Source organism: Lepeophtheirus salmonis, chromosome 13 (assembly GCF_016086655.4).
Source record: "Lepeophtheirus salmonis chromosome 13, UVic_Lsal_1.4, whole genome shotgun sequence".
Classification (NCBI taxonomy): Eukaryota; Metazoa; Arthropoda; class Copepoda; order Siphonostomatoida; family Caligidae; genus Lepeophtheirus; species Lepeophtheirus salmonis.
The window spans coordinates 32,577,450-32,599,626 of record NC_052143.2 but is presented as its reverse complement, the minus strand read 5'-3'; the positions used below and the strand labels follow the sequence as shown (position 1 = coordinate 32,599,626).

At 29.7% G+C, this 22,177-nt stretch overlaps 1 protein-coding gene across 4 annotated transcripts in view; it reads right to left on the bottom strand.

Annotated features, from left to right (window-relative positions):
• Positions 1 to 22,177, bottom strand: part of LOC121128531 (uncharacterized) — a 345,068-nt gene that overhangs the window by 109,311 nt on the left and 213,580 nt on the right. The window contains exon 1 of one of the 4 annotated variants that reach the window (XM_040724115.2): positions 21,143 to 21,539. The exons of the other annotated variants lie outside the window; for them this stretch is intronic. Within the exon in view, the coding sequence (XP_040580049.1) occupies positions 21,143 to 21,269 (127 nt within the window). The 5' untranslated portion in view covers positions 21,270 to 21,539. Of the gene's footprint in view, positions 1 to 21,142; positions 21,540 to 22,177 lie in introns of those variants that run through there. 4 annotated transcript variants of the gene reach the window in all.

Sequence of the window (22,177 nt, the reverse complement as noted above, 5' to 3'; positions counted from 1 at the left end):
GTGTCAAAGGAGATTATGTATAAAATATTACCCTTTTTTAACTGTTATTTTCTTTCATTGTCAATCCGATATCTTTTCACCTTAACCGTACAATGAATGTGTGTAACAAAGACTTGAAAAAAGTTTGTGTCATAGTGTATTTAATAACTCCAACCAATATTGGATGCTCAAGATAGTATACATTTATTCTACATTTGCATTATTATTCAAGGAAGACTATGTTATCTTTTTTCCCCATACATAACAAAGTCATATGTTTTGTTAATATATTTTTTGAATAAAAACAATAATGAAATATAAAAAAAAGCTTTGTCTCTATGTTTAGAAAGTAATTTATAAATAATGCATGCAAAATGTATATTAAATGTCTATATTTGGAGCAATTCAAAAATTTAATTATCAAATGCCCATTACATAGGCATAAAAAATTGATTAATTTTCAAATAATATTTCAATTCCCAAAGTTTAGGGAGAAAATAGTCAAACTATGCTCATTTATATAGGCTAAAATAATTTCACAGATTATCTTATTTTATCGATGTAGAGGGTGTGTATAGAAAATTCAGATAATTGAAGGATAATTAAATGTGCGTCCACAGGGGGTGGTCTGGAGTGGCAGTAGCTCCCCTCCCCACTCCAAAAAAAATAGAAAAAAAGTGGAAGAATTTTTGTTCTAGTGTAGAAAAAATTATTACCCTCTTGAATAAATAAAATTAATGAGAAAAACAGAGGTCAAAAATTTATTTCAAGGATTTAAAAAAAAAAAGATCATTTGAGTGGACGACCCTGATTGATATTTTACAATTTATTTGCCAAAATTAATTCAGAACTTCATAAGTATTTTTCTCTTACATGTAGGAGTCAATAGTGAAGTCAATCTCTCGAGCCAATCACCTACCTTCAACCATAGCCTACAACCTGGCCCTACATCTGCCAGAGTCCTTGATGATGAACTTATTGCTAATTATGGAACGGTTACCCACAAAGGGTCAAAATTGTTATTTGCACGTTTTTTGAACTTTATCTCCAAGATGTCCCACACATAATAGTCCGTGGGGCTAATATCCAGTGACCTAGGAGGCAATTTTTTTTTTCCAATACATAAAGATGTTAAAAATGTTGGTTTTTCTGAAATACATCTTTCCCATTTTTCAAAAATCTTGCCAATTTAATATTCTAGAATCACACCAAATCTATTAACATCAATTTAAACTCGCTTGTATCATTATCTAGAGAGTTATTAACTCCCTTGAGTGCGCACCTGAAAACGAAGCCACACAATAATGTGTACACGGCATTCATATTCGGAGCACATCGGAATCATTATTTTTCATTCTTGAGTAGAGAATGTCTTAAACTATTAAAAAATGTGACCAAACGCTCTTCTTAGCTTGACATGATTAACTTGGCCTCATGACAACTTTTCCCCATAAGACGTAGATTTTGAGATGGCCCAAGTGATGTTTTTCCTCGTCACTTAAGCAATTTTTTTTTGAAGAATTAATCATGTTAATTCAATTAAAAGGCAGACTCATAGAGATTGCGAAGTTAACGATATTGGGTGATAATGAAAGGACTTGAAGGAAAGAGGAAACTAGCTGGTATCTAATTCATTTCATACCTTCATTCACTATGAATTGGGCTTTTGTAACGAGAAAAAAATAAAACTATTATGCTTATCTACAAAGATGACATCCCTAACAATAATAATAGTTGAAAATATTATAATACGACAATTTTGAATAAATTGAAGTTGATAATTTTTCTGCCATCATATAATTAATCTAATTGACATTTCATTTTGTAATTTGATAAAATAAAAATTTAGAGAATATAACCTCTTACAAATAGTGACCTGGGAGACTTAGAGTTGATCATGACACTGTCAACGCCAAATATTGACAAAACGTTGTTCCAATTATATTTGGGCAAAAATTGATCACAGGGTCATTTATTCGACCTTTATTTTATAGTTTTGTGCTTCATTTCCTTCCTCTGTGTTTCATAGCTGCATGTAACGAATCTAATAATAACGACATATTAGCTGCTCTTCTTATAAAAATTATTGAACTTGTCAGGATAATCATGTCAACTTTCCATTATTTTTCATTCATACTATTAGTATATATGTATTTTTCACAACTCTCCTAATAATGTCACATTTTAGAAATATCTGTAATGTTAAAAATGCTGATATGTACATAAAAATAGTATTTTAGGGAAACTTATTCCCTTTAAATACACTTGTTCTGACTAGAACATCTTCTACATATTGTTATCCACCAGCTATACTATGACACTAAAATCAGATCTGTGCTAAAAAACTAGTCTATGTAGTTGGTTTAAAGAATTATATGAAAATGTGCGTGAAGCTGTGCAACAAGAAATCCGCGAAAATAAATCTACACTGAAAAATAGAGCACCTTCATTGATCAATCAGTTAAAGATCTGGCTATTGCAAAACCCGTCTTAGGCAATTTGAAAACCTATAATCTGCTTTTGAGACGATTCCATTAGTAGCTACAAATCTTTTTAGACTATTCCATTAGTAGCTACAAATCTTAAGAATTTGATACGTAAGCAACAACATAATAAATTCTCGAACTATGGGACTCAGTGAAACTTTTGTATTCAAGGTCAGGAAGGAATTTGAGTCATATAAATGAGATTTTGAGGTACAGTAATGCGGGATGAGGTGGAAGTGACTGTAGGGGTTAGCTTCGAAAGCCACATCATATTTTTGTGTGGTAGGGACGATAGAAGGACTAACCAACCGAATCCCCTACAGCACTAAAGAAGAACTTATCAGTCGGATCAAAAAGGAATTCCAGGATTTGTCATGGGAATAATTGGCGAAGACCTGCTTGCGTTTCAGGATCGTATACAGACTGGTATTAAGGCAGGAAATGATTTTATTGAAACGAATAAATAAGAATCCATCAAGCTTTTAGAATCTGGATTTATTTTTTTCATCTGGTTAATGAGAAGATTGATTCTTAAAAAAAAATCATTTTCGCGGTAGAGATAGTTTGCGCACCATGTAAATCTTTTTATATATGTAAATTATAATTTTATAGCTTGTAATGTAGAGTAAAGACCATAAAACAAGTTTTGCTCAACCTTTTTAAAGTATTGGTCTGATTTGTGTTTTAATTTTAGTATGAGGAATAAAAATACCGTAAATACTTTTCTAAATTGTATATCATTGAGCTTTCTCTTTTGGTTCATGTTGCATCCAGATGGACTCAAAATATATTTGTTTTTTTAAAAAGCAATCTTTGCCATATATTTTGAATATCTTTTAATATCTGAGTTTTTACTACCTATGATTCATGCTTGATCAAAAAATAACTTTAAGTTACATCATATAAAGCATTAATGGGAACTCTTTTTTCTTAAAAAAGTTTATTCGGCAAAAATTGAAACGTCCTTAATAAAACTGCTGATAACTTATAAATATTAAAATATACATTGTTAAAAATCTGTCATGAAAGTTTCATTAAGAATACAGATTAATTCATTACATAATGACCATCAATGAATATGCCAGAAACAATAAGATTTTCCTTCTTAATTCTTTTTTAGGGAAGTTAAATTACATTAATAGGACATCAATACATATTTAATCTCTATAATATATGAATATATACCGTTTATGTAGCACAGTTTCGTTCCTAAGGTGAATTAGCAAACAGGTGAACCAATCGAACTGAATAAAATTTGGTAAGTTATAGTTGTTTACGTTTTTGTTAACCTATTCTTATATAATTTGTCAGGGTTTTTTTTTTTTGGCAAACAACCATTAAATAGTAATATACTTTGTTAAACTGTCTTAATAATTTATTTAACCAAAATTTTATTAAAATGAATAATTAGGGATTCAATGACTGTCTTCCTCCTTTGTAGATACGAATAACCTCAGGTAGAACGCTAGAGGTTAGAATATATCATACTTAAAAAAGTCATCCATTTTTTACATGAAAGAAGAGGTTAGAAGATTTCAAAAAACTTATGATGCTGCCAGAATTTGACTAGGGGCCTTTTATTTCCTCAGCATGGGTATCAAACTTTTAAAAGCCAAACAAGCTCAGGAGAACCTCAGCTGGTCCAATAATTGTATACAAAGTGCCTTTTAATAAACTTTAAAAAAAATTAAATTTAAAGTCAACGATGGTAAACGATTTATTCTGCAATATCAAATATCTTCATGATGTATATTCTTTTTTGTTCCTTGCAAAGACTGTGGAAAATTATTTAACACAGATACTCATACTATTGAGCACTGTCCTTCACCACGTATATGGAAAAAATTCATAATGCTTAACGAATCAGGAATAAAAGATACATTTTTGACTCCTATTCTTTTACTTGGGCTAACTTTAAATATTTTAAGCGCTCTTACAAAAACTCGTTCCCTAGAGTTAGCTCTCTGGAAGAAGCTGATATAAGGCGACCCTATCCGAAATATAAAGAATTAAGACCTATTCTGCTGCGAAATACTCTCTTTTCACTCTCAAATTCCAGATTCGTTTAGTAATTGGGGAATCTGAGGCGCTACTACGCATCACATTCGACAGATAATATGCTCTTCGTCGTTTAATACGCATCCATAAACAATTTAAAAAAGTTTTATGCATCCAAAGTTTAATGGTTGTTCTTTGTGTTTTAATTCTACTTTTTTTAGTCATGTGAAGCTTTGTTTCTTTTGTTTCTTAATGTAGTAATTTTCATTCCTTTGTTTTCAAGGTCCTTTTACTCATTTTATGGAATTTTTTTTATAAAATGTGATAAACTACACATTATCTCTATTATCTTTCTACTCACCCTGCTAAATAACTGGTGTATTGACTTTTGCTTAGGGATTTAATTATAAACTAAAATACTTATTTACAAGGTTCGAAAGCTATATATGACATACTTTGGTGCACTCTTTTGGACAAACACAGGCACTTAGGAAGCCGATTTTATTTTTTAATAGATAGCGTATTCAAACCTGCAACAGTTGAAAAAAAATGGAGTCCATTTACAAATACGTTGTAACCTTTAGACCTTTTAATATTTGCAAATTGTACGGAACCTTCCTGGGAATCTTCGTCGGGAGTGGCAACATAACAATTGCTCGAAACCGGTGATTCAATAGGACGTTCATTGCATGTTTATGAGGAAATTAGAGGGCTCTAAAGGTAATTTTGAGGCAACATTAATGCGGGCTGATGTCAAAGTGACTGTGGTAGTTAGCTCCAAAAGCCACGTTTTTTTGTATAGGGCGCGATCGAACGACAAACCAACTTAATCCCCTGCAACACCAACAACGAACAGTTAACGAAGACCTGCAGGCACTTTAGGGATTTTATGGAGACTGTTGTCGAGGCTGGATGTGATTTTATTAAATGTAATGAATTATAATTCATCAAGCTTTCGGAATATGATTTTAGTTTTTTATCTGATAAATGATTGCAGAGAAAATCGCATTAAAAAACATTTTCGCGGTACAGATAGTTTGTGCAACCTGTAAATGCTTAATGTATGTAACTTCTCCAAACGAATTAAGTGTTTTTGGAGGGGAAAAAAACAAGGAAGGATTTCAGAGCCATAACTTTATTATACTTTTGAATTGAAAATGGGTAAATTGAGAGTTATTTGAGGTATTTAAAGTATTTTTCTTTAGCTGCATTGTTAGACTTTAGAAGTTCCCAAAATGTGGAAAAAATCAGAGTCAATATCTTCCATAGTCGGGACCTCCCATGCCTCCCTGAGGTTGGACTTGAGGGAGTCAATGCTGTTGGCGTGCGTGCTGTTGGACTTTCTCTCCATGATGTTCCGGGAATAACAGTCCAGTGAGTTGAGGTCAGATGATTAAGAAAAACCAGACCTCTGTTAAGCCCAAAAGTTGGCAAATTTTGACTATAGAGAGACTGTTATGATTTTATATTTTCTTTCCTATGTATTCATTCTTCAAACTCTCTTAATTAAACTAGGCAAAAAGAAAGAAAAAGTAAAAGTACTCAATTTGTTTACTTTAGGCAAACTGAAAAACTGTCCTTCCAAATGTTGTAAATTTGCATGTAAGTCATTTAAGTTGATTTCCCCCCAACCTGTGCCTTTTTATTGAAAATCCTTTGAAGAATTATGAAATAACCAAGATGTAAAATAGAGCTCTATTTTCAAACTATATAACTAAGCTTTCTCTTTTGTTTAATGAATGACGCAAATTAACTTAAAGAAATATTTACTCTTAAAAAAATTATTGTAAAATATTTAGGAAACATTGATACTAATGACTCTTCCAATATTCGAGTTTTTTAGTAAAGAGTAGACTTAAGTTACGTCACATAATAAATTATTAGGAAATTTGATTTTAATGGAAATATTTTGTTCTTTCTATTACAATATTTGGGAAATAATGGCATTTTTTTATGGTTTAGAAAACAATTTGTGTAGAGTCCAGAAAAATATTGCTATAATAGATTTTCATATTTTTTTTAGAAAATTAATCCAATATATTTTCAAACGAAAATAATATCAATCTATGAAGGCGTTCTTTGGAAGTATATACATGTCTATAGAATTATTTTTTTCCAATAGCAAGCTTAGTGAAAATGTATGTCAACTGTATTTCATCTTCATCACGAATATACAATATATAGAGGCTCGGGGATTAAAATAAAAATGAAAGCCGTTCATGGGCACTTTCAGTACTTAGGGTATCATGAACTAATTTATTTTTCTCGAGGGTGGAGATTCTTTTGTTCCCAACTAAATTTGAACAAAAATTCATCTATCTAAAACCGCCTTAAAGGAATATTTTCAGAAAATAACGATTGGACATAAAAAGTGTAATCGGGTTCAGGCAGGAATATATCCAACAATACTATATGAAACAAACTAATATTTTGGATAATGAGTACCAGCGTTTGAATGTGACTAATTGATTTTTCTTTGCTCTTTCTCAGGAGTTAATAATTAATTTACTAAACAATTATATGAACAACGTATTAGTCAATATTATGACCAGAGACATATCTTTCAAAGAAGACAGAAATATCATAAGGATAAGTCAATCTACTTTTTAAATAATAAATGTGTCTCTAGAAAGACTTATAAATGTATCTTTTTAGCTTTCAAAACAAAAATCCGTCTGAGGTTATAGTATTTATTATATTAGCAGTTCTTATTAATTTTATAAGTATCTTGATCCAAAATTATATTCTGATTAAGATTTATAAAAAACATTTTGGGCAGCATTCTACTTAGAGCAAAGTTTGGGAGTTACAAAAAAGAGGACATTGTTGCTTACAATGTAATTGGAAAATATTTTAAATACTTTGAACTATTTTGTAAGTGTGTTGGTTATGAATTTGCATAACAAATAACAAATGATTATAATACATGGTTCTGATTCCGATTCTATAAGGGACTGTGCCATAGTAAAGTTTTTAAGTTTCTAAATCAAATCTGATTATACAAAATCCCTTTACTACCAAATGGGAACTTGACTCTTGCACTTTGAACAAAAATAGAATAAACTGATTTGTCTAGAATCAAGAAAAGAAAACTAAACACCAATTCGTGATGTCTTTAAACATTATATTTAGCTAAAAAATTTATTGAATATATCCATCTTCATAAAAAATAACAACTCTTGACAATGAATGCTTTGCTCATGTCGTACCATGTTATCATGAAACCAGCTTGGAGTGAATACAAATTGGGATATGAGGTGCTACAGACCTTCTTTTCTAAGACACCATGAACTAAATAGACCAGGGGATTGAAGTCAGGAATGGAGTAGGGTCACATGAAGGCAGCTCAGATGTCAGCCATATTGTTACTTTAGAAGTTTTGGTTCAACTTGGTTGTATGGAGTTATAAGTAGTTCGGATGGAGATACCAACTTTTCTGTAGCCTTCTCGGCGCTAACAACCACATTGAGAGGATGCTAATATGTTTTTTCTTCTATATTTTTACTCTTAGAGAAAACAAAGACTTATTTATTTTTGTTTTAGCTGTCGTTTGGTTGCATAATGAAACCTCATATTTAAAAATAGCGACTATAAATTGTAATTAAATGCTACTGCAAGTTTGTGACCCGTACTCTCTACAGCTCTGGCTTTGGGTTAATTATGGTTGACGACCTCTGTTCTGACACGAATATTGTTGATGTAATCCAAGGCTTTGCTGTATGAGCTAGCCAGTCGTTACTAATTATGAATGATATCGGAGTCATTTTAGATTCTGTAGAAAATATATATTGTACTAACAAATAAAAGCTCTATTGTATTTGTGGCATAGATTTTTTTCGCTTTTTTCTGCTTTTTTATAGAGGTATCCATTTGTTTATATTTGAAGCTTAAATTTTAAAAAATATACAGGGATAAAACATAACTTTTATCACCCCCTTTTTTTTTTTTTTTGATATTTCTGCCTTTATGAGCTTAAATTATTTACTAAGTAGATGAATAGCAATATATCAAGGAATTTTTGTATCTCCCTAAGTAGGTGTTTATTTTATAACGGGATCAACAACTTTGGGGGGGGATAGAGAAAAAATATTCCCCTCATATGAAAATAAAGCTGAGCTTTTTATAACGTGATATACATACAGACAAGATAATGAGGTCAAGAGGGAGATTAATATAATGCAAATAGAAGGCCTCCGGAAAGGGAATAGTTTGATTAACATCCTTGCTACAATATATAAATATACTTACTAACTCTTACTGCGTCTACAAAAAAAAAAAAACTACAAATCCAATATCAATCAAACTTTTACAAGTAATGTACATCTGACAACTTAAATTTAATACAAAATGAAACTAATATATTTTAAACAAAATATTATTACAGGTATTAATAAAAAGGAAAATGATTATTTTCAAATAGATGGCCATATTAATGTGTATCTCGCATTGTATAAGTTAAATCGGTTTATGCTATATAAAATTTCGTAATAAAATAATTTCTTGGACAGTTTTGTGATTGTTTGAGTGAGTATTGTTGTGCCCCACGTCAAAGATGGACCCCAACAAAGAGAAAATATTCAACATTTTAATGTCATTCATCGAACAGGGGAAAACGCAAGCCGGGCGACTGGAAATATTAATAGAGCTTATGGTCTTGTTACCGTAAAAGCCAATCACGTGCAATTTTGGTTTCGCGCTGCTGGGTTCCGATATTTTTGATGCCAAAGATGCATTGCCCTGTGGAAATCCAATTGTCAAAAATATAAATAAAATAATGGAAATCGTCACCGTTATTTAAAGACTGTTTTGATTGCCAATGAGATAAATGGAAACCAATAAAAAGTAATTAAAAAATCCACTAAAAATAATTACTTTCTTCTTGCTGCATTTAATATTATGCATATTGTCATATGCCTCGACTCTGTCTCTAATCCTAGCATATGTCACAATGATAGCATCCTCAAGATATTTGATCAATTTCTACGTAATGCCAGGCTTGAAGGATTCAATATTATGAAAGTTTAGATTGTCCATATCTATCAAATTATTATAAAACGCATAAATTCTTTACTTAGCAAATATAGGTACTACGAAGACAATTTTAGTTATTTTTGCATAAAGTAATAACTATAAAAAAATTCTAACCAATAAAAAGTACATAAAAAGTTATTTTCTAAAATATCCTTACGGGTCGAAAAAATAGTGGAAAAAGTTTTTCAGAGATGAAAAATCAGATTTTTCTCATATTATTCTCTCGTTTTGCTTCGTAGGGTAACTTTAGAATAATGTCTATAATCATTAATTTATATAAAATAAGGAGGAATTCTGTATTTTAATCTTCATTGACAAAATAAATAACTTTTATCTCCTTTCAAACTTTGAATCAGAAGTGTTACCTAAAGATGACATCGTTCGAAAATAAAACTTAGCCAAGGTTATTTTGTTACTAGCCGTAATCAAAATTCGAAAGAAGTTGAAAAACAACCCGACCTACTGTAAAACCTTAACTGTGTGTGCCAGTGAACTATCTTGTTGAAGCTTGTCTCGATGGAAATACCGTTATTAATGGGCTACTTGTCGTTGTAAATAGTCTGCTTGTTTGTCTAAAAGTCAAGTTTAGGTTCCCTGTTGCAGTGATTTTCGCATGAAATAGAGTAGCAATTTCGATTCTTTTGACTCTTTGTGAACCCAATTTTCGATTGTTTGTTTTAATTTTTTTATAGGAAGCTGTCAATACACATAATTTGTTAGCTGATGGGAAGAATTATCATTCCTTTCATGTGTTTTTCTTATTTTTCTATTTTATAAGTGTCCAGAATTCAATTTTGTACCTTGTAGGTCGGATTGAAGGAGGTTTATTAATTTAGCAAATCTGTTCATCTTTGCCATCCTTTACTTTCACTTCAAATCTTAACAAAAATACAAATATTCTTCACTTTGTTTTTAAATTTATGTCTAAATATATTGAAATGATATTTGTTGAACAAAAAAGAAATACTTTATCATTAATTAAGAGGAAACCCGCAAATTATTAAGAACCATTAAAACCCATTAAATTAATAACAACAAACTGCGCAATATTTTGTTACTGGGAAACAACATACAAAAAACATAAAATTAACCATTTTGGACTCATAGCTTTATATTTGGGACGGTGCAAGAGGCTTAAAAATGACCAATTTTGATGCAAAATCTCATTTTTCATCAAATTAAAATACCTTAAAACAAAGTAAAAATGGCAAGAGAGCCATCAAATTTTAAAGGGTTTAAAGGAGACTGTTTAATGCGTATTGATGGACAGTTTGAGAAATTTCAAATATGAGTCTAATCTATTTATTGGTTTTAAATGTCATTTCTGAAAAAATATGAACATTATCTTTAAATTGGTCTTGTATTCAATTTTTTTTGTTTTACTAATACACATTATTTGCATTAAAGACTTTATATTTACATATATATAAGCACTAGCAAAGGATTACCCGGCGTTTTTCAGGTAAAGGAGTAATCACATTGTAAATTGTCAAATTAATTGATAAAGTTTAACAAAAACAGTTAAAACAAAAACATTCAGAAAATACATTTATATGCTAATAATTATAATATGAATGGATCGTTATTGTTAAAAAGATCCTGATAATTCTAATTCTCTTGGATTCTTCACACCGATCCGGTTAAGTAAGGTAATCTACAAAGCTTACCATCGCATCTCCCCTGCACCCCCCCTCAAATAAAAAAAAACTGTAAACTCTTATTATTGCCTTTCGTAACCTTAGTAGTAGTATTATGAATATAACAAAAAATAATGTGTTATAAACTTCAAATAACATATATATATCTAAACAATTGTCTAGATAAAAAGTCCATTTTTTATTACTTCAAAAAATTTCTAAATCGAAATTCGCCAAGAAAAATGCAAAAAATATTAATAGCATTTATTGGAAATATAAAAGAAGCACAAACCTACCAATATTTTTTTGTATTTGCAAAAAACAAAAAGGTTATGAAGAATAATGTTGTCCAAAAAATAACCCTCGTTAACTAAATTATCTTTGCTTATATTTCAAAAAAAATGTAATGGAATTTTCTGGAAATTGAAAATGCTCCTTGAAATTGCTGCATGGCCATTTTTTGTGCAAAAAGTATCGTCTTGTATAATTTTTTCCTAACTAACTGAAAATTGAGATTTGATGGAAAAATGGAAAAAAAAAGGGAGAAAAAATTGAAAAATTATTCAGAAAATGACAGATGTTTCAGTTAAATAACTAGTTTTATTCGGCGAGTTTATATGCAAACGAATCTCCAAACAAAGTTTCTACAAACTTTATTCTACTTACTATTTCCATATTCTATTGGAAGCTCATTTTTTTTCACCTGAAATAAACAAGATTGCAATTTTTACCGATTTCTTTTTTAGCCCATAACTTTTTTGATTTTGAATAAATTTAGCGTCGTAATTTGTATAGCTGTTTTTGAAACGCCAATCACTTATTGATAATAACTCAAACCCCTATCTAGTCTGCTTGAGCTGCAAAAAACAGTTTTTGGGTTTTGGGTATTTTAAACGGAATTTCTTGAATAATCGATCTCATTTATGGACAAAATTAGTTTGGTCTAAGAATGTTTAAAACAGTCTCATGTAGTTCTAGGATGTTCTGACCAAAACCCAACACTAATATTGGAAATGGATGCTCAGTTTACGACGTTTATTTGGTATCCGAGACATTTTTTTAAGCAGATTTTCTCCTAATATTATCATTTGATTTTTTTAAAACTAATGTCAAAAGAAAGTTTTGTTGTTATTGAATATTATCAAGCTCAAGTGTCATTTACTCGACTTGTATGTAAGCTAGAAGGCTCAAATTGGTTTTGTTTAGTAAATAATTGTTTAGGCTTTAATATATCAAAATATGAAATAATTTCAATCACTCACCCATAATTTATTATTGAATTAGTTAATGCTCAGATTTTAATGGACCTCACGGTAATCATTCGTTATTGTTAGAATTATTGTTATAATAAGCTTTAATTTAAGAGTACTGTATTGAATTCCAAAATAATTTATTTCTCTTATTATTTTGTCAACGAATGACAAGCTTTATACCTCGATGCAATCATAATGCAAAAAAGTAATTTTAATGTAAAGACGGGGATTTAATGTTTTTATTATTTGATATATCAAATGAGCGAAAATAGTTGCTCGTGATGATGCACATGGCTTATAAAAAGAATATTGTCAATGCTTTAAATGAAAATGGGTGTTTACAACGTCAAATAGCATATAACATAATATCTATCTGAAAATATATTTTAGATCTATAGAAAGGTAATTTGAACAACAATAAATTCCTAACATTTAATTTTTGAGACCCTACCCGTATTTTGACATAATGATACCCCTGCCAACAAACAAGTGTTTACTTGTTTGTTGACAGGGGTATGATTGTTGATTGTTCAAATTTTATCTGCGCTACATTTCAATTCATGGACTAATTATAAATTAACTAAATTAAGCATTTCTTATTTCCTTAATTTTTTGAAAGTTAATTTTCTTAAATATTTGAATAATTTCAAATTAACGCGGACATTTGTTTGGGGTATATTTGATCTCTTGGAAAAGGACCTCCACACTGAAATTAATATTTTCCTTCATTGCAAGTAAAAAATGATACCCATTTAATGAACAATTAACGTTTATTTGATCTAAATGGAAAAATGAATTAAAATTTATTGCAGTGGGAAAGTTTCAACATGAAGCATTTAGATTCTAATTAATACATTTTAGGAATAACATTGATTTTATTCCAAATTTTGAGAAACTATTAAAACTTTTTCTTTAGAGTGTTATATATAATTCTATATTGTCAATAAATTATATGTTAAAAAGAATATTAATATTCCGTTCTTAGGAGAACGTTCACTGCTATAAATGATAATGGTATTATAAACGTTTGAAATTTATAGTTTTGTATACCTTTAGTACTTGTGTAACTATCATAAAAGTATCGATTTGAATTTTGATTTTTTTGTTTGTTTAAAAATGTTTATTCAATGTCAAATGTGTGAAAGTTAAACATTTGAACTTTTTTTCAGAGGAAAATTTTATACTTTCATTTATATATAAATATTCACAATAGTTGGCTCCAATGATAGTTTAAAGTTAGTTAATTCTCATAAAAAGGTTAAAAATTGCTATTGCAAGTAAAAACCAGTCAGAGGTGGGCATTCTGCTTATCACTAATCCACTAAATTGTAAGAATATGAAAAAATTTGCGGAATACATAAATTGTAAAAATGCTAACATGAATTCTTCTAGAAAAAAAAAACCGCTCAAAATATACAAACAGCTTTATATAGTCATCAATACTTTGAATCAGATAAACTTCGAGATACACAAGTTGAGAAGACTTCATATTTTTGTATGTAGTTTCGCTCTGTAATTGCACTAATCAAGGATGAAATTACAAATAGACTAACACTTTTGCCTCCGTCAAGTCAGGTTGTTAGATCCGACTCCTCAAAAACATTTGATGAAGAACTGGTCCCAAGGCTTGAAACAAATAGCCCAAAATACAGACAACCCCCACAAGACAGCCAGTTACTAATCTACCAATGTCTGTTATAGATATTAGTGTTAGGGGCCTGGCGAAACTAGAAAATAAGTAGAATTGGAGATAGCTGAATGACCTACATAATTCTCGCAGTAACTGTACTAACAAAAGAGTAAAACTTAAATGCACAGATTTTGATCGCCCCATCAATTAGCGCCTCTTTCCCGAGACCAAAAAGAGCTTTTCCCAAAACCTATAACTTTTTGCTAGAAGGACATCTCACCTGCCAAAGACATCCTGATGCTAATTTTTAATCATTTGATACAGAATGATTAGCGTTAGCATACCGATAAAACTGGAAAATAAGCGGAGTTTGAAATAGCTTTATGACCAATAACATTAGTGGATTAACGTTTAGCATACTAAAAAAAATTAATGGAGGCCCACCTCTGAGACCAAACTATATGGACAACTAATGAAAGATTATTAGTATCGTAATCAACCATTATAACTATTTTTTAAAGATTGTTTCAAGTTTCACCTATCACTAAAAACTCTCTTCCTTGTATGTACAATACAGATATTCTTATTTACTGTAAACTAGTAAGTTAGATTAGAAAAAAATCAAATATCATACTGGATATGGTTTTTATGAACACACATGTGTTTAAGTATACATTTCTAGCGATTTTTTGGGTGTTTGATATCGTATTTGTTTATTTATTTTATAGATGGGCTGCATGCTTCCAACAACATAAAACTTATTATTATCATTTTTGTGTGTGATTCGTCGTTTTTTCTACTACTTTCTACTGCCTCTCTTGTTAGTGTCCTGAACATTGATTGATTGAGTCAGTACTAGGAATACAATTGGTTGTATAAAGGGCATTTCTTGATAAGAATACTAGATAACATGAATCTATTTTGTATTTACGATGTATCTTTACATATTTAAATATGTAAAATAAATGAGTCCTCCTCTGACCGTTCAACCAACAAAAATGTTAACTTTACATTGGTTGCAGCTCGGAATGATAAGGGGAATCCCTTTTTTTTTTTTTAGCTTGAAGTAGAGCTTAGACATTGCAATAAAACAATCTAAGGTATTTAAATCGGTATAAATAATGTATCTCAACTAGATAATGATGTAGAAACAACATGAAAAAATCCTTTTTTTTATGTTTTACAGATTTTCAAACCAAAACACGTCCATGAAAGACATTTTTTTTTGACTATATAAAGTTAATTGATTGTTGATACGAATAAAATAAAAGTTAAAGTGTTAACCCACGATGTAAAATTGTGTATTTTTTTGTCATTTTGTTTCACTGTCTTATTAGCAAAAAACAACAAAAACTCTGTAATTGTACTATTATTGGGGGCGTACTCTGCGACGTAGCCTTGTGGAAGGGGTATAATAATCTCTTGTGTAAGAAAAAAATATTATATAAATCCCCTAACGAAAAATTATAGGTTAGTGTAATTTATAAGTAAAGGGGAAATTAACATTTCGGTTTGTCTTTATTTCGTCAAGAAGACAATTTCTTTGTGTATATCATGGTAGTATACATTCAAATAAATTGTTTCCTATAGGCTTTGTCATAAAAAAAACCTTCGTCAACGATTTTATTTGTTTAGCTTGGATGAAGTAATATTATCTGTTTGGCTTTCATTCTGCTGTAGGGCATTTCCTTATATTAATTATCGAAGAATAGTGCCACAGTTAGGAAGCTTGTACTGTGTTAACCTTCTAATACTTCCCTGGGATTTTATACATATATAAACATATTATATATTATACATATACTGTTAATAGTACAATACAACTTCTTAATTTATCATGTACTCGTACACTTTATATTCAATAACTAAAGATTAAAAAATTCTTTAATACATTATTATCGTGGTTTCGAATAATCTTTTTATGCATCCTTATTGTTGGTCTCCCTCAACGATAAGTATGAAAAACTGAAGGGGAGTGGAAGATCTTAATTCTGTAAAAAAAACCTTTTAAAAAAAAATAATTTATTGATTTATAAAATCTAGTACCCGGCATTGCCAAGAGTATTTAATCGTCGGCTAACTCACGAATTTTGATGTAATAATATGGAATATAATTACCCAAGAAAGCATCAATGTTACTCTTCATTTTTCATGAGCACACTCACACATAACTAATCAATAATTATATCATATATCAATTGATATGTGTTATCTCCTCAAGAATGAAAGAATAAAGTAAGAGTTTCAGAAAAAAAAAAAGGTGGAATGACTGATGAGTACTTTAATATCTCGTGCGATAACTAGCAAAAAACAAAAGAAGTCAATAAATACAAAACGTCTGTTGGAACTAATTTATTTCTACATAACAGAATTTATATTAAATTCAAATCTCAACATATATTAAAAATGGGGATAAATATGTTATACATTAGGGATCGCTATATACAGTGCACCCTGTATACACGTTCAATGCTACATGCACACACCTCCAATATTTCATTCATACGGCTACATTGTTTTTTCTTACATAAATATATGTATATGCTACACATTAGGGATCGCCATATACAGTGCACCCTGTACACACGTTCAATGCTTTATGCACACACCCGAATTGGTTAATTAATAAGACTATATCGTTATTTCTTAAATATAAAAAAGTTTAGTATATACATCAGGGTGCCCTATAGACAGTGCACCCCGTGACTTTACTTGATAAATATGGATAAAAAGAAGACATTTTTAGATTCTACATAAAATAATTTTGATATCAATTGTTTTAACATATGAAAAATTCATAAAGTTTTGTTTTTTTAAACTGTCTAATGGAACAAAAAAATATTATATGTAGCACACATCATTTTTTCACATTTTCAGAAAGGAAGGATCAGAATTTTCTTTTGCTAGTTTCTTTTCTTTGCTCTATTGAATACTTTTCAAAAAAAACTTTAATAATATTTTTTATAGGTTAGAATAATGTCTATCATAATGTATAAATTCAAAATAATTATTAGTGCTATAATTTAATTTCAATGTATGAAAAAAACCAAAAAACTTTTGTTACATTTTAAACTTTGAACAAGATGTGCTAACTAAAAATGATGTCGTAGGAAAATGTAATCATTATATTACCATTTTTCCGAAAAAAGTTGGGGAAAATACTACCCCATTGACCATATCTTGCAAAAAATCCCTATTTAAATTATAATTTAATATACTAAGAATATATTATATTTTTACTTAGTTATATAAGATAATATAACTGAATAATTCAAAAGTGGAAAAACATTCTCAATAACGTTACAAGGTATCAAATATTTACCTTGTTTAAGGAACCGACAAGTAGACTGCATATGGTTGTACTATATTAGAGTGCAGTCCTCAGTCGTAAATAAGTACTGGTACAACTCTAATTATGAATATGGTCAGAGTGCCAATAAAATATATAAAGGGGACACCCTATCTAAGAAACTGCTTTCTATGGCCGCGCATGTGTAATGTTTAATGTCGGTCTGAGCGATTAAATAACGTCCGGGGGTGCTTAAGCCGTAAAAAAAAGTAGCCCCCCTTAATATATATTAGTCAAAATGATAAAACAATTTAACATTATTTTGTAGCAATTTAATATCAAAGGTTTTTTAAATCAATTTAAGAAACGAACGAAGCCTGGGGGTTCAGCTATTATAATATTTTATATAATCATATATTTTATTAAAATATTATTATAAAATCGTAGGCTAAAGAAACTATTCGAAAAGTTAGTATTTTTGTTAATAAATGTAGAAAATAATAAATTAAATAAACCCTTCATAATCTAATCGGTATAGGAAATAAAACTTGAGTTTATCAAATTTTTCAAAAAAAATAGTTATTATTATGCAAAAAAAAAAAATTATGTTAAATTTTGTACTTTTTTTCTTGTGTATAAAAAATAATATTTCATATTCAATTATAAGTTGTGTATAGAGTTGATGAATAAAAGAAAGGCTAAGATGCATTTGAAAGATTTGCAAAAATAAATAAAAATAATAAAAATATCCTTTCAAAAACATAATATGCTGCTCAAAGTATCATTTTGCATACCTATTTATAAAAAGTATATAACATATATTTCTTGGTTGATATCCCCTGGGCTGTGTTTTAAAAATATATTTTCTATCTTTTTGGGTATTTTTTTGTTTACCATAAAATAATTTTGAATATTATTTGTTCAAACAAATAAAATGATTTATATCCCCATAAATTATAAAGAAAACTCCTTTCCTTATTTTAAGTTTCCAAGTGACCGAATTTTCCAAAATATTAGTTTTATAAATAATTAAAATGAAGAATAAAAAACTGCAAAAATGATTTTATTTCGTGCAAATGACATTTACTAATATCGACATAAAACTATGGTTAATGACAATTTCACTTGCTGCATTTATATGTTTGTATATAAAATGTCAAATAATTGTGCCTATTGTGTAATTTAATGCGAAAATATATGCACTAAAGTGGAAGTAAATATACGTATCCTTTTTGTTAATTTTTACACATTTCCATTAAAAAGTTAGGCAAATTTCCATGTTTATGCGTTAATGAGTCTTTAATAAAATTAATAATTATTGTGTGGTCTTTTTATATTATGGTGGGTTTTATAACAAAATACATACAAAAGACTACAATTATGTTTTTGCATGTTCAAACTTCACTCATTAAGTTATGAAGTTATATTTGAAAATATTTTGAACTTAATTTTTTTATCACAATATTTTTTTAGGCAACTCATTTATATAAATACAGCAATAATATTTTTATAGTTTTCCCAGTCATTTCTTTAATGAAGGCTCATCGTCCGCCATTACTTCCTCAATCATACAAATAACTGGATCTTAAACGAGACAAAAGATCTCTTGTTATATACATAAAACAATCTTTACAACCAATCAAAGTCCAGATTGTTTACAATTCTTTATCTGTTTGTTTGTTTTTTTACAAAGAAAAATACGATGAGAGCTAAAAAGACGTATGAAAAATTGGGTCTCATGTCCTCAAATTCAGACCTCAAAAGCCCTTTGAAATGTGTCAATTTTACCAACAACCGTCATTTTTCACATACAACACAGAAAATTCTTGGGTACACACTAAAAAACAAAACTAGAGACCACCCCCAAAAAGGGACACTCAATGATCGTCTAAATAGATTCAAAGATCAAACATTTAAGACATCCGCTACCTTAACCAACCCCAAATTATGTTTCCCTTTTTCAGGCAAATATATGGTGATCAGCTCATTTTCTTCAATCGGGGCCTCTAAGGCTATAGCTTGCCAATATGTTTTTGCATTTTAATCGGAAACCTATTCATTTCTCTCGTCGGTCACTCTAAACGCTCGAGATGGTTTTTACCTTCAACTTCTTGTATCGCCCTTTTCCACAAGAACCCTACCTGTGGAGCCCTTGTCCTCCAAGATAATAAAAAAGGAAGGCACTGTACTTTTAAGTCAATCATTTATAAGCCTCCACAGATTTTGGGAGTGAACAAATGGCTCGTCCCAACCGTTATTGGGAGCCAAACGAACTCAATTTCTTTTTTCCCTCAAAGTATGAGAGAATATCTCATCATATGGTGTAAATATCAGGATATGGTGTAATTTTGGAGTTACCACTTGATTCTAATATTTTATTCTTCCAACAAGGTTGTGTGTATATTTTAAAATTTCATCAATGGATTTGTCAGATCAAAAGACCATTCTAAAATTTCAACTTTGATCTATGATATGGTTGTATAAACATTGTAAGGCATTTAATTTCCATTTAATCTTATATATATTTCTTCATAATAATATAAATATTTTTATATAATAATAAATTTATAGTAAAGGATTATTAAATAGATCATTAGGACTTTTAAGAAGAAGTAATATTTCATTACATCCTTCCTATTTCATATATCCGTACATAAAAATAATGAAGGGATATTAATCACTCCTTCAAAAACTTAAATCGTTTCATTTCTCATATTAATGAGTAATCCCTTGACCCCAATTCAAAAATTATATCTTATAAATGCTGTTTGTTTAACTATTAGTACTTAAGACCCTAATGACCAGATTTATTTTCAGACAAAATCAACAACAACCTTTTTGAACCTTTATTTCATTGATACTCAGAAATATATGTATATATATTTTTAAAGATATTCGTAATAACAAAACCTAAACTATGTAGGATGGAGAGTGAATTAAGGATTTTTTACGGACTTCCAATTGTAAGTCCTTGTTTTATATGAAGTGGGATTTATGTTTGATCCTTGTAATCGTAACTACATTTAACTGTTATAAAGCTATAAACCATCGTGCGAAATTCACATTTTTGCTTAAATAAATAAATGGTCTATGTGAAATGTTTTTCCCCGGGCAAGAAGTTGCTTTTCATGATACCACAGATGACTTTTTTATATGATTCTCTATCATCATGTATGTAACTTGCTCTTCTCTCTGCAGAATTCACTCGGTTGATCCCGTTTAAAGATAATTATTAGAATACAGTCCATTCTTTTTAGCAGACGAATAGTTGCTAACTATATTTGAACAAATATTGATCACACAGCCTTAGCTCTTTCACTTGGTTTATAGCTTTGACCGGATCTAAGAAAAAGTCCTGACATCTGAGTAGCTCAGATTGGCTCAGTTGGCTCTTTCTGAACATTTATCAATTGTCAGGGTTACCTTGTCAATTTATTCCTATTTATGAAATAAGTACCCACGAATTACTCTTAATATATATATATGTTTATTAGATATATAAATAAAAAATGTCTCAAAACCTATAGTATATTATAATTAAGTTATAGTCATATATATTTCAATTCCTAGATTCAAAGTTGTTGTTTTTTTACTAGAAACAAGGAACATTACGTGAGGTTTATAAAAATGAGAAATGGATACCCCATATAAATTAAAACCAAATGGAATAGAACGTACGATATTTTTATTGAAGATAATGTGTCTTCATCGCTCAATGCACTTGGCTTTTCGGAAAAACATTTATTTGTTTAGTATAGTTTCCCTTGTACACATTAACAAATTTTAAATAGATTTCCTCTTTTTATTAAGCAAACAGAAACTATTACTGGCTACATTACCGAAAGCAATTAGTGTGTTCAAAAGAGTGTCCTCCAACGTATCCCACCATGGACGAAAGGCCTTTTCTGCCTCTGTACGATCCAATAAAGATTTGCGAACGTCACTTTCTAAAGCAAGTGAGGCCATCACTAGAGTAGTACTGATGGTCCAAAAAACGGCCAAACCTGGTCTAGAATATATCGATGTAATCTTGAAGCTCCTTTCGTATGACACAAAATCACAGATTTTATCTTGTAAACATTACACTTTTTTTATTAAAATGACTTGTATTATTTTAGTTCTGCTTCCTGCTGGTTAAAAGTCATACTAATAAACATTGAATGGTTTAAATCTACTAGAGGGAAAGGAAATATATGTTTGTGATCCGGCTCCTTCTAGATGGAAAAGCTAACTGAGGATATTTTATGTGAAATTTTTCTTTGATAAGTAGAAGAGAAAGCGCTCTGAGTGACTCACATTATATTATACAAGAAACGCACTTAGAAATTTATATATGTACAATGAAACTCAAATGTATCTATGTACAATAGACAAATACTTTGTATCTCAAACTGATCGATTGTAGTTCAAAACATGCACATTAGAAAAGCCTAGTGGTACCTAACAAATATATTTATAATTTGACGAAATATGGGATCTTCTAAAAGTCTTGGAATGTTATTGAAATAAAAATATAAGAGTTTTTGTAGGCATTTCATTTTATAAATATCCCGTTCAAACGTTGTGGTCGATAGTTTTAAATGTGAAGTAAGCTATTTAGGTCAAATTGAATAATCTTATCAGGAAAAAGGAAACCAAAAGAAAGGAGGTTGTTTTTCTAGTCAGCACCGGTCACACCAACAGCAACATCATAAACATGCCCTTAGTAAGCAACCGGACGGTCTAGAGCAGTGATGTCAAACTCTTGGCCCGAAGGCCCTCTTAATGCTTAAGTACAACTCACTACTCAGTCTCACTTCAAGTAGTATTTTTTAGTAAGATTGTCAAAATATCATCAAAACGTGTAAAATGCACATAATACATTAAAAAAAAGG